The sequence below is a fragment of the Phoca vitulina genome, unplaced genomic scaffold, assembly GCF_004348235.1.
Source record: "Phoca vitulina isolate PV1807 unplaced genomic scaffold, GSC_HSeal_1.0 scaffold48, whole genome shotgun sequence".
In the NCBI taxonomy this organism is placed as follows: domain Eukaryota; kingdom Metazoa; phylum Chordata; class Mammalia; order Carnivora; family Phocidae; genus Phoca; species Phoca vitulina.
In genome coordinates this window covers 9,862,113-9,875,058 of record NW_022589751.1, presented here as the reverse complement: position 1 = coordinate 9,875,058, position 12,946 = coordinate 9,862,113, and the positions used below count along the sequence as shown (strand labels likewise).

Below are 12,946 nucleotides of genomic sequence, written 5' to 3'. Positions count from 1 at the left end.
AGTTCAGACCCTGATCAACAAGAGTGGCCCCACCAAGCTCCTTCCCCAAGAACTATACTTAGCATCTCAGCAGCAAGCTGTCCTAAGTTGGAACTGTGTCTGTGGGCATCTGTGCTTTATCTTGATTTACTCTGTGCATCCACCAGGAAAATAGGTCCTAAGGGATCAAAAAAGGCTAAGAGGGGCTAATTTTGGGGTCTGGGGATGCTAAAAAAATTTTCCATATAAGTTAATGGTAATTGCTTCTTTATTTAATGCCATTTTGGCTTATGAAAGATTTCATAGGAACTCTCTACTTTCAGAAAGCAGTTCCATGACAGTCTCACTTATGAATGTATATGGAGAAACCCAGACTATTAGCAAACCAAATTTAGCAATATATAAAAATGATAATATAACAACATTCTAGAAATACAAGGTTGGTTTAACATTAATCAGTGTCATTCACCACATTAACAAAATAAAGGAGAAAAATCATATCAATAGATGCACAAAAATAGGTAAAATTAAGCACTGACTCATGATAATAAATAAATAACCCTTAGCAAACTAGGAATAAAAAGATACTGCCTGAATCTGATAGTTTTTGCCAAAATGATGGATGGGGAAAGATACCATTCTTCAATTTGCTTACCCTTGTAACTTTTTTTTTCTTTTTTAGAGAGAGAGAAAGAGAGTGTGCGTGCTTGCGTGAGTTGGGGGTGGGCAAAGGGAGAGGGAGAGAGAGAATCTTAAGCAGGCTTCCATGCCCAGCATGCAGCCCGTCGTAGGGCTCAGTCTCACAACCCTGAGATCATGACTTGAACCGAAATCAAGAGTCAGAGGCTTAACCTGCTGAGCCGCCCAGGCACCCCTACCCTTGTAACTTAAAGTTGAGATTCTTTTCTTATTGTGTTAGTCACTTAGGGCCCCTCCTTTATGAATTATTTGATCATATCTTTTGTCTAATTTTCTTTGTATTTTTCTTCTAAATTTTAGACATAAAATTTTAGATTGATAAATTCTGAATACTAATCCTTTTATATGCATGACAAGTTTTTTTTTTTTTTCCAGTTTATGGCTTTCTAATTTAAGGTTTTAAATCTATTTATGTATTTATTGTGAATGGGTAGTATGTTCACATGAATCAAAAATCCAGAAAATACAAAAGAACATACAGTGAAAAGTTTTTCTCTCACTCCCGTTTTTTCATCCAGTTCCTCTCTCCAGAGGCATTTTGACTTCATTTTTAAAGAACTTTGTTCATAATGTCATTTGTTGTACACACATTTAAAATTTTAATGTAGTTAAATATATCAGTCTTTTCTTTGTGGATTATGCTTTTTATGCCTTGTTTAAGACACATTTCCTCTGCCTCCATTATTATTCGTTGTTCTTTTCTAAACTGTTTAAAGTTTGGCTTTTCATATTTTGATCTTTTTTCTATTTTTTATGTATGATGTGAGGTAGGGATCATACTTCCCTCCATACTATAAAAGTACTTGTCCTTACACTCTTACATTATATGATTGTTTTGTCTAATACAACTTTCAGTGTGATGGGAGACTACTGTTGAGCTTCATCTACATGTTGGCAAATACAACGAACTGGTCCAGTTTATTTCTGTTTTGTTCCTACTTGCAAATGAGTGCTTAGAGTCCTGATGAGTACTGCCTTTCAGGCCCCATAATGTGTCCTTGTGTCCTCTCACATGTCTGGAATTTGTGTAGGCTGGGATAGGGCAGGGAAAGGAGGGTTCCTTTGTCACAACAAACAAGGAGAAAGCTTTTTTCCCTGTCTCTTCGGTTTACCAATGCCTCATCAGAAGCTTTCAGCACTTATGTAAGAAATTAAATTTTTTTTCTTGAACCTTGAGCAAACTTAGACTTTGTTTTAAAATAAGATACTGTAGAGTAGGAAGTTGTTTTTGCTTAAATGTAGTATTCTTTTCTTTAGTCCTAGAAATCTCTTAAAGTTCTTAATCATGTTCCTTGATATTCTCGGCTTTATATTGTGGTATTGTGTATTCTGTGGAAAGGGATTAGCAGCCTATGTGGTATGGGGGTAATTAAAAAATGTAACCCACTCTATCTTTTCCGTCTCCCATCTTCCATTTTACTTCTTTTTTAATCATTTCTCTCTCTTACATCCTGTCTTACCAGATAGATGCTCCACTCAGAAAAAGTGAAAAAAGAGAAGTAAAAAACTAGGTTAAAGACATTCAAATGGGGCAAAACAAGAGTGAACGATTATGGGAAGAAAGGGGAGAAAAAGCAGAAAGAGAAAAGAAACTGAGATTGCTTATTACCTATGGGTTAGGACTTCCAAGGGAACTTTTTCTGGTATTCTTTGTGAATAGGTAGAGGGAGCCTTGAACTTACTTATTTTTCTACCTGTTCTACCTATTTAGGAGGGGGCAGACTTGGGGGTGATGGCCAGGTAGGAAGGACTCTATTGAGAAACTATGTAGCTAGGGCTTTGTGCTTCTAGCTCCTTTCTCACTTTTGTATTTGATCCAGTTTAGTGCTGGAGGGTCATCTGTGATGGAAGTTTTAGAATCTTAACCAAATATTGCTCTGGATATTAATAAAATAAAGGTCTGAAGGTTATATGTCTGTTGTGTTTCTACTTCAGGAATGTAATGGATGCTATTTATGCATATTTATATGTTAGAACTAATTTGATCTGAAATCTGTTTTTCAGAATTAAAAGGGATGTGAAGTCCATAAAATGATAGTTCAGACTCCAGTAAATTATAAGACTCTGAAGTGCTAACACATTTCATGATTTTTCTGGCTCAGAGTAGTGATTTCTCATTGGTGGTGATTATAAAGAGTAGTTTTATATTGACTCATGTTTCTTAACTGAAATAAGCTGACACACACAAAAAAGAGGTTTTGTCAATGGTTTAGGATACACTTGCTTTTGATTTTAATTGCCTTATAATCATTTGTACCTTTATAGGGAAAATAACCTTTCCTTGGTATAAAAAGGTCAAGTCGATAAGCAGTTTTAGATCTCTTTCTTTAATAACTTTTTGGCTTGAGAATACATGTTCATAATTTTAAATTTTTATGTGAATTCTTTTATTATCATTTCAGAGAAAAGAAGGAATTTAGTAAGCCAGCAATTGAAGATTTGGACAATTGAGTAAAATTATGTAGTAATTTTTCAAGGAAGAAGTGGTGAACTTTGAAGTTTTCCCATGCCATGTTTTCATTATACCATTATTAGAAATTATCCATGTAGTGTTGACAAAGTAGATTATAGATTACTAATATTTAATATTTAGAGTGTCATTTTTCCTGAAACAGTTTTTTGGTACCTAGGATGTTGTGGAAGACTTTTAAGTTGTAACTGTTTTTTTTTTGTTTTTTTTTATCATGGGAATGTTTATATGTGTCAGGTGAATTTCAGCTTTGCCTGACAGATGTGATGACTTGTTCTTTCTGTTTTGTGTTCTGTCTACTCATTGGTTATATAACAGATGACTGTTTATATAATAAGGATTAGAACAAGCCATTAGAGATGATTGATAATGGATACAAACAAGTAGTGTTGTGTCTGCTATCAGAGATGGAATAATATAGTTCTTATATGTAACATGTTAAAAGTACAAAGGAGTATAGTAGTTAGGCATTGGAAAACAGTGAATAGGGAAGAAAATATTTCTTGAGAGTCAAAGGAGCTTTGCCAGGAATATAGCGCAGGTAATGTAGGAGTGGGAAACCAGTTAAGATCAGGGACCAACAGAACGTATCTGCTTAGTATTATTCAGTGACAGAAAAGTGAAATTAGGGGCAAGATAGAGAATTTTTCCAAGTGCCCTAGAGAGAAGAACCTGTCTGAACAAAGGTTGGACTTGGATGATGGGTGGAGTCATCCAGAGTTGAAGGATGTTAAAATAGAACCTATTTCTGGACCTGGGTAAGGTGGAATTAATGTCTATTTTATATACTTGTAAATGCCTTCCATTCTGGTGAAGGCGCTTCGATTATGAGGAACAGAATCCAAGGGCAGCTGTTTCAATTAAAGTGGGCTGATTATTAGAAAACGCCTGTGTAGGCTCCCTGCTCGGGGGGTTGGGGGGGTCTGCTTCTCTTTCTCCCTCTCTCTTTTGAATAAATAAATAAATTCTTTTTTTTTTTTTAAAGATTTTATTTATTTATTTGACAGAGAGAGACACAGCGAGACCAGGAACACAAGCAGGGGGAGTGGGAGAGGGAGAAGCAGGCTTCCCGCGGAGCAGGGAGCCCAATGCGGGGCTCGATCCCAGGACCCTGGGATCATGGCCTGAGCCAAAGGCAGAGGCCCAACGACTGAGCCAGCCAGGCGCCCCAAATAAATAAAATCTTAAAAAAAAAAAAAAAGAAGAAAAGAAAGAAAACACCTGTGTAGGGACCCAGGAACTAAAGAACCCTATGGGTAGAGTAGATGTCTCCAAAATGTCTATTACACTATTTAGATGTAGTTTTAGCTCTTAAATAGGCTCATGCTTACTGTCATGTGGTTTCTGTGGCATTTGAGACTGGCCTAGATGTGGTCCTGTGAGCAGTTGGGACACCGCATGGAAATACTGTCCAGGACAGGCTGTAGTGCCAGGAAGGCCTTAATTCACTAGTACCCATTGCTCTGTTAGGAAGAACAGCGGCAGGTCTGGCGTCTTATAAGCATTTAACAGTAAAAATTCAGGGTTTGGCTATTTTAATAAGGAAATGTGTTCTATGTGACTACCAAATTTAATATACTGTTGGGCTTGCGAGGCTGTAAGGATCTGTATCTTCTTATGGCATATGCCTGAAATTAAGGGGCAAATTCGGGTCTTATTTATTTGTTTATTTATTTATTTTTAAAGATTTTATTTAGGGCACCTGGGTGGCTCAGTTGGTTAAGCAACTGCCTTCGGCTCAGGTCATGATTCTGGAGTCCCAGGATCGAGTCCCGCATCGGGCTCCCTGCTCAGCGGGGGGTCTGCTTCTCCCTCTGACCCTTCCCCTCTCATGCTCTCTGTCTCCCATTCTCTCTCTCAGATAAATAAATAAAATCTTTAAAAAAAAAAAAAAAAAAAAAAAAAGATTTTATTTATTAGAGCGCAAATGAGCACGAGCGGCAGGGAGGGGCAGAGGGAGAGGGAGAAGCGGGCTCCCCGCTGAGCAGGGAGTCAGGTCATATTTAGAGGTTATTTGGTATCTTTTAATTAAATGAAATTCCTAAGTATCTAGGTGCGTATAACCTAAATAGCAACAAGCTCAAATTGTCTTCTTTTGTACAGTGAGCAGATTAAGGATTAGGTTTTTCAAAAGACCAATATGTAGATTAACCCACAGAAAGAGTAAATAATTGTATGGCTTAGCGTGAGAAAAATGTAAAAATGATCCCCCTAAAGTGTCTTCTGTTTTATTTTTTTCAGTGATGCCATCTGTAATTTTGTTATCTGCAATGACTCTTCCCTTCGAGGGCAGCCCATTATCTTCAATCCTGACTTTTTTGTGGAAAAACTCCGACATGAGAAACCTGAGGTGTTCACCGAGTTGGTGGTCAGCAATATCACAAGGCTCATTGACTTACCTGGAACCGAGTTGGCTCAGCTGATGGGGGAAGTGGACCTTAAATTGCCTGGTGGGGCTGGCCCGGCATCGGGATTCTTCCGGTCTCTAATGTCACTCAAGCGAAAGGGTAGGGGATGTGTCTGTGAAGGGTGGGCAGGTCTCAGCTCCTCCCTGGGCTTCACCTCCTAACATCTGCACATTCACTGAGTTGCTATTATGTAAAGTATATTTTTTTTTTGTCATTTTTCTCATTTTCTTAAGTAGTAAAATCTTTTTTTTTTTAAAGATTTCATTTATTCATTTGAGACACAGAGATACAGAGAGAGAGAGAGAGAGAAAGCATGAGCAGGGAGAGAGGCAGAGGGAGAGGGAGAAGCAGGCTCCCTGCTGAGCCAGGAGCCCGATGTGGGGCTCGATCCCAGGACCCTGGGATCATGACCCGAGCCAAAGGCAGACGCTCAACCTGAGCCACCCAGGCGCCCCTTAAGTAGTAAAATCTTAAGTTGGCAATACAAATTTTATTTTATTTTTTAAGATTTCATTTATTTGACAGAGAGAGACACAGTGAGAGAGGGAACACAAGCAGGGGGAGTGGGAGAAGGAGAAACAGGCTTCCCGCCGTAGGGAGCCCGATGCGGGACTCAAGCCCAGGACCCCGTGACCCGAGCCGAAGGCAGACCCTTAACAACTGAGCCACCCAGGTGCCCCAGCAATAAAAATTTTAAAAAGTAGCTAAACTAAAGCAAGTATATCAGTCCCTGAGAGAGATGACATGATTTAGTTTAGGTAGTTATCAGGGGCACCTTGATTTTCATGCCCTATGACATTGCTGGAGAGTACAGTAAAGAAAGTTTGAACATTCTTTATTGCAGTTCTCAAAGGTTTTCTTTCTATGGACTGCTTTGATAAGGCAAATACCTATGAGTCACCCAAAATAAAAGCCTTCCTAGAAAATAAATTGTGGCACTGCTTTTGATAAGATATTAAGGAGGTACTATTTGATTTTATTAAGTATAAGGAAATCATTTATGGTAGAAAAAAGTTTAAACATTATAACAGATCAGGCCCTATACCAACGCTAGTGGATAATCTGTCATACCTTGACAATCGTGGTTCTAAATTCTGTTTATTTCTTTATCTATTTTAAAGGTTTTATTTATTTATCTTAGAGTGTGTGGGCTCAAGTGGGGGAAGGGGCAGAGGGAGAGGGAAAGAGAGAAACTCATGCAGACTCTGTGCGAACTTGGAGCCCAATGCAGGGCTTGATCTCAGGACCCTGAGATCATGCTCTGAGCTGAAACCAAGAGTCGGATGCTCAACCGACTGAGCCACCCAGGTGCCTCACTGTTTTTCTTTTAAGTTAAATATCAACACGCTAGGTATTGTTACTTTTTTTTTTTTTTAAAGATTTTATTTATTTATTTGACAGAAAGAGAGACAGCGAGAGAGGGAACACAAGCAGGGGGAGGGGAGGGGGAGAGGGAGAAGGAGGCTGCCCGCTGAGCAGGGAGCCTGATGCGGGGCTCGATCCTAGGACCCCGGGATCATGACCCGAGCCGAAGGCAGACGTTTAACGACTGAGCCACCCAGGCGCCCCTAGGTATTGTTACTTAAATAAGAAGATGGTCTTTGCCTTCAGGGAACCCATAGCCTAATATTAAACTTTCAGAGAGTTGATTGAGAGTTGTTGTTGCATTTTTGGATGTACTTCCAGCTTTAAGGTTTTGTTTACTGAACTCACCGTGAAAGCATTTGCTGAACTGTTAACATGGGATGCTTGAGTGGCTTTAAGAACGATGATTTTGTACTATTTATAGAAAATATAGCTCTGTCCTGTCATATGTTTTTTAGAAAAAGGAGTGGTATTTGGATCCCCATTGACGGAGGAAGGCATTGCCCAGATATACCAACTGATTGAGTATCTACACAAAAGTAAGACTTCTCAAGATTTTGTTGTTCTTTGTTAATGAAGAGTTGTCAGTTTTCTGTTGAAAGCTAACTTCCTTGAGTTACTAGGTGTCAATGAACAAAAGACACTAACCAATGATAATTTTAGGTGGTATGTTTCTAAATATATTTCCTTTTAAATTTCATCTCATATATTGGTTTGTTTTATACTCTCAAAGATGTAGATAAATTAGGTAGTATCTATGAAATCACATCTTCCCCTTGACTCAGGCTTTTTTTTTCTGGAAAAATACATTGTCTCTAAAGAATCATAATCTTTACTCAAGGGAACATGATTTATCACCAAAGATAATTTTCATCTCTGTAATTCTATAATTAAAATATACTCTTTGCTTAATTCCTATTTATTTTGTGGTAGTCATACTGGTCATGTCTTGCTCTAAGTGCTTGGTACAGTTGAGTGTATGTGAAATGTGTGGGGTGTGTGATGCTTTGATAAATTCAATACGAATGCTTATTTATGACATTTTATGTGGGGCACTGTGGTAGGAGCTAGAGCAGAGGTTGCAAACTGATGGCATAAGGACTTGAGTCCTCTGTGTTCATATTTTGTTTGGTTGGCAAAGGATGAAATTAAAAATAAAATCAGTTATCAGTGGAGAATGGGGAAAGTCCCGGTTTTCGAATTCTTTGGATGATAGGAAGATCTAGTATCCTGGGGCCCCCACTTGGACACAATCAACTGGAGCACAGGTATGTGCTCTCTAGTTTGTTTTGATTCCCATTCATTCATTTATTATTATCTGCCTGGCCCTCTAGGCATTTGAACTTGAACCCCTGAATTAGGGGGCTATACAAAAATAACTATGTGCCTAAGCTGAAAACATGAACTCTCATGGTTCTTCCAGATCGAACCAAAACTATAATTCTCATCTTTCTTTATCCTCTTAGATTAACTTAGAACCTAGTTGGAAAGGAAAAACAGTTCAGTTGGGATGATCCTAAGCTTCTGGGAATCTCAGACTGAAAGGTGATATGACAGGTTAGAGTTCTAATTTCTGGGGCAGTGCAGAGACTCTAGTTTCATTTTGGACTGGGAAACCATTTATAGGAGCAACAAACTTCCACAGATGAATTCAGCCCCTCCAGACAAAGTCTGAGATGACCAAAGGGAAGGGGGCCTTCTGGGAGATTTGGCTTTCTTCCAACTTATTTTTCAAGCTCATTCCAGTCATTGTTTAGGTTAAATTCAGTCTCCAGATGTGCCTGGTCCTGGGGAGACTGTCTCCAGGTGCTCAGGGATGTTCAGATAAGTCTCCTCAGGGGCCAGTAGGTTCGAAACTTTTCTGGGAAAAGGGGAGAAAACCTCCTTCAAGGTCTTTATATAACGTCTTTCAAGTGTAGTCTTTTAGATGACTTATTTTAATTGTAACTTCTTTTTGCATGTCCTCTGTTTCTTCCATGCTAAACAGACTTGAGAGTAGAGGGTTTGTTTAGAGTACCAGGGAATAGTGTCCGGCAGCAGATTTTAAGAGATGCTCTCAATAATGGAACTGATATTGACTTGGAATCGGGGGAGTTTCATTCAAATGACGTTGCTACCTTGCTGAAGATGTTTCTGGGAGAGTTACCTGAGCCCCTGCTGACTCATAAACATTTCCATGCACACCTCAAAATTGCTGGTGAGTATAGGAGGTGAGAAGGAGATGTACATAAATACATTTCTTTCGATTGAGTAAAGTTGTTTGGCATTTTCTGTTGGTTGTAACCCACAGCAGTACTTTTGCCAAAATTGGTTAAGACTTCATGATATTTTGGGCTCTCTGGGTAGTATTGGCTAATTAAGTTTGATTTAATCAGGTGTTTTTCTTGCTAAGTCAGCTTCTTTGATGATAAATTCTGGGTTTTATTTATTCTTGAATCCCTGATGGATCCTAGCATTGTGCTTTGAATATTTTAGTTGCTTAATAAATGAATGCTTTTCACTGGGTTGATTCACATACCTGAGATGGTTACAGGTTTGCTGTATTTGCCTTGGTTTGGGGCTTTAGCTAAGTATTACTATGCCTCAGTTGAGATCATCTCTAATCTTGGAAACTTGTTTTTTGAAAATAATTTTATTTGCTTTCTAAATAAGCAATACATTCACATGGTTCAAAATTCAAGAGATTCAAAAGAGAATACAGTGAAAAGCCTGTCTCCCACCTCTCTTTCCCAATACCCAGTTTTTTTTCCTGGAGGCAGCCAAGGCTATTGATTTCTAATGTATCCTTCCAGAGGTATTTTATACATTTACAAACAAATACTTACATATATTCTTTTTCTCTTTTTTTATGTATTGGTAGGATATTATATACATTGTTCTGTGGTTTGCTTTTTTCACTCAGTGTATCTTGGAGGATGTTCCATTTTCAGCTCATATTTTCCTCATTCTCTTTTATGTCTGTGCGGTAGGGAATTCATTTTTAAATTGCACAGCTCTTAGGCTGCTATAGGCCCTAAGTGCACACAGCATCACCATCCATACTGCAGTTACTTGGTTTTCTGCCCTTGGGCATTTTCCTCTTTTTTTTTAATTTTAAGGAAAATATAAGATTTTTTTTCTGTTGAGTCATTTTTACTATTTAAAAAACTAGCTTGAATTTCTAAAATCTCATAAGATTAGATTTTTTTTAAGCACTCTCTGACAATCTGGATTATACAAATGAATAAATATTATTAGAACGTTATATGACTTTATAATTATTTTGGAGAGAAATAAAGTTGGATCTTGAAAAAGATATGGAAAATATCGATACTTTTTTTTTATAAGTGTTAACATGAATGCTTATTCTGTTTACTTTTCCGTTGAATTAATTTAGTGCAATATTTGAAATCCTCCACTCCCCCACCCCGTGACTCACTGTTCCTTGTGATCATATTGAGGTGTGGCACAGTTGCAGCATTTGGTATGCTTTGCTGATAACTGGAAGGGATTTTTGTTTTCAGTTTCATGTTAACAGGGAATAGTTTCTAGAAATATTACCTGCCTTTCCTAAACTTGGAATTATTATTGAAGTTAAATAGTTTAAACAACACATTATAATTTTCAGGACTATATGAATTACATCCAAATGGTTATTTGTGTCCTTTGAAGTGCTGATTATCCAGGGGACTGTTTTTATTGATAACCTGTGTAGCTTCTTAGGGGAGAAACAGTGATTCTGATTCCATGGAGGAGCTGCGTGGATCATCCTGTTCTCAGTGCATAATTCACTATCCTGTTTCTTTTAGCAGTAAAATATCTGGGTGAGGAAAAGTGAAGGGGGTGCCATTGTCAAAGATGTGTGTGGAGCTCTTTTCATTTTTCTGTATCCCTAAGAATATGTACCTAGGAATGGAATTGCTTTGTCATATGGTAACACTGTTTAGCTTTCTGAGGAACTGCCAAACTGTTTTCCAAAGTACACCATTTTACATTCCTACCAGCAGTGTAGGAGGGTTTAACTTTCTCAACATTCTTGCCAACACTTGTTATTTTCAGTTTTTTGGTTATGCCATACTAGTGGGTATAAAGTAGTATCTCATTGTGGTTTTAATTTACTTTTCCCTGATAGCTAATGATACAGAGTACACAAATGTTTATTGGCCATTTGTATATCTTCTTTGGAGGCATGTTTATTCAGGTCTTTTGCCTATTTAAAAATTTTTTTTGGTCTTTTTATTATTGAATTGTACTGACACTATTTTGTTACATTTTGCTATAATCTCTGTTTATGCCTGATTCTTTTTTTCTTCTTTTTTTGATTGGAGTTGAGGGGAGGATAATAGTAGGCATGGTGATTTTTCTTGCTTGTATTTTCTCCCTCCTTTGCAATCATTTCTTTTGTCCTTAAGATTTGATGCAGTTTGATGATAAAGGAAACAAGACCAATGTTCCAGATAAGGAGCGGCAGATTGAGGCTCTCCAGTTGCTCTTCCTCATTCTCCCTCCACCCAATCGTAACTTGCTGAAGTTATTGCTTGATCTCCTGTACCAGACAGCAAAGAAACAAGACAAGAATAAGATGTCTGCCTATAACCTTGCCCTTATGTTTGCACCCCATGTCCTGTGGCCGAAAAATGTGAGTGTTGAGGGGAAGAGCAAAGACTGCTTGGTTTTCTTGGGCTGGGCCTCATCTTCTGGCTGTACCTTGGTGAGGTTATCAAGGGTCCAAGGTCTACTCTTCAACTTTACAAGGTTAGGAACATACTTTATTAGTTCATTAGGGAGTCATCAAACCTGAAGGGGCCAGTTCTTGTAACCTCATGTATAAATCAATCCCTGATAAACCTGAAAGACAATTTATTAATGGAAGCTCTTAGTGGAAAATTACAGCTACTACCTAAACTAGAATACTCATTTTGGCTGGTCACTGTATATTCCTTCTTAACAGGAAAACCTTTTGAGAAATCAGATTGATTTCTGAAGATTGTGTGGTATAAATTTAGACTAGACCCATACAATTTTACAGGATAACGTCACTAAGCTTTTAGGTAAGATGATACAGAACAGTCCTGCCTTATCCTGACTTTTCTATTTCCTGTAGATAAGCTCTCAATGGAAAAAGCTGAATGTGTTTTTTATTACTGAAATCATGGCTTTTTTTTTTTTTTTTTAAGATTTTATTTATTTATTTGACAGAGAGTTAGCGAGAACAGGAACACAAGCAGAGGGAGTGGGAGAGGGAGAAGCAGGCTTCCTGCTGAGCAGGGAGCCGGATGCGGGGCTTGATCCCAGGACCCTGGAATCATGACCTGAGCTGAAGGCAGACGCTTAACGGCTGAGCCACCCAGGTGCCCCATGAAATCATGGCTTTCTCAGTGACTTACATGAGAAATAAATTATCAAAAGTCTTTTGAACTCATTTTTGACCTGGAGGCACATAGCTTTATGTTCCTGCCCATTCATATATATATATTTTTTAAAGATTTTATTTATTTATTTGCAAGAGAGATGGGGGTGGGGAGAGAGCACGAGCAGGGTGAGGGGCAGAGGGACAAGCAGACTTCCAGCTGAGGAGGGAGCCCAATGCGGGGCTTGATCCTGAGACTCCGGGATCATGACCTGAGCCGAAGGCAGACGCCCGATTGACTGAGCCACCCAGGTGCCCCTGTTCCTGCCCATTCATAATATAGGTTTTATTGTATGATGGAATTGGGAGCCAGAATATTTGGGTTGGAAGCTGCAAACCAGCTATGTTATCTGTGTCCTTTGCCCTTTTTATGCTTAGGCTCTTCCTCTGTAAACTGGGCATAAATTAGTTCTTTATCACTTATAAGGTTGTTAGAATAGAAACAGATAGAATATGATGACTTATAAAAGATTTTCCAGATTATAAGAAATGAGAAAAGGAAGATTAAGGAGAGCAGTTGTGGAATGCGTGGCTGGCTCAGTCAGTAGAGCTTGCGACTCTTAATCTTGGGGTCGTGAGTTCCAATCTCACATTGGGCTCATGGAGCTTACTTTATCAAAAAAAAAAAAAAAAAAA

The 12,946-nt window shown here is 38.4% G+C and overlaps 1 protein-coding gene across 2 annotated transcripts in view; it reads left to right on the top strand.

Annotated features, from left to right (window-relative positions):
• ARHGAP19 (Rho GTPase activating protein 19) overlaps nt 1-12,946 on the top strand; it is a 57,376-nt gene that overhangs the window by 15,658 nt on the left and 28,772 nt on the right. The window contains exons 1-5 of one of the 2 annotated variants that reach the window (XM_032432506.1): nt 1,526-1,821; nt 5,390-5,655; nt 7,380-7,460; nt 8,909-9,118; nt 11,313-11,539. In XM_032432506.1, coding sequence (XP_032288397.1) covers nt 1,691-1,821; nt 5,390-5,655; nt 7,380-7,460; nt 8,909-9,118; nt 11,313-11,539 — 915 coding nt within the window. In that variant the 5' untranslated portion in view covers nt 1,526-1,690. Of the gene's footprint in view, nt 1-1,525; nt 1,822-5,389; nt 5,656-7,379; nt 7,461-8,908; nt 9,119-11,312; nt 11,540-12,946 lie in introns of those variants that run through there. The other variant, XM_032432507.1, reaches the window with a different exon arrangement.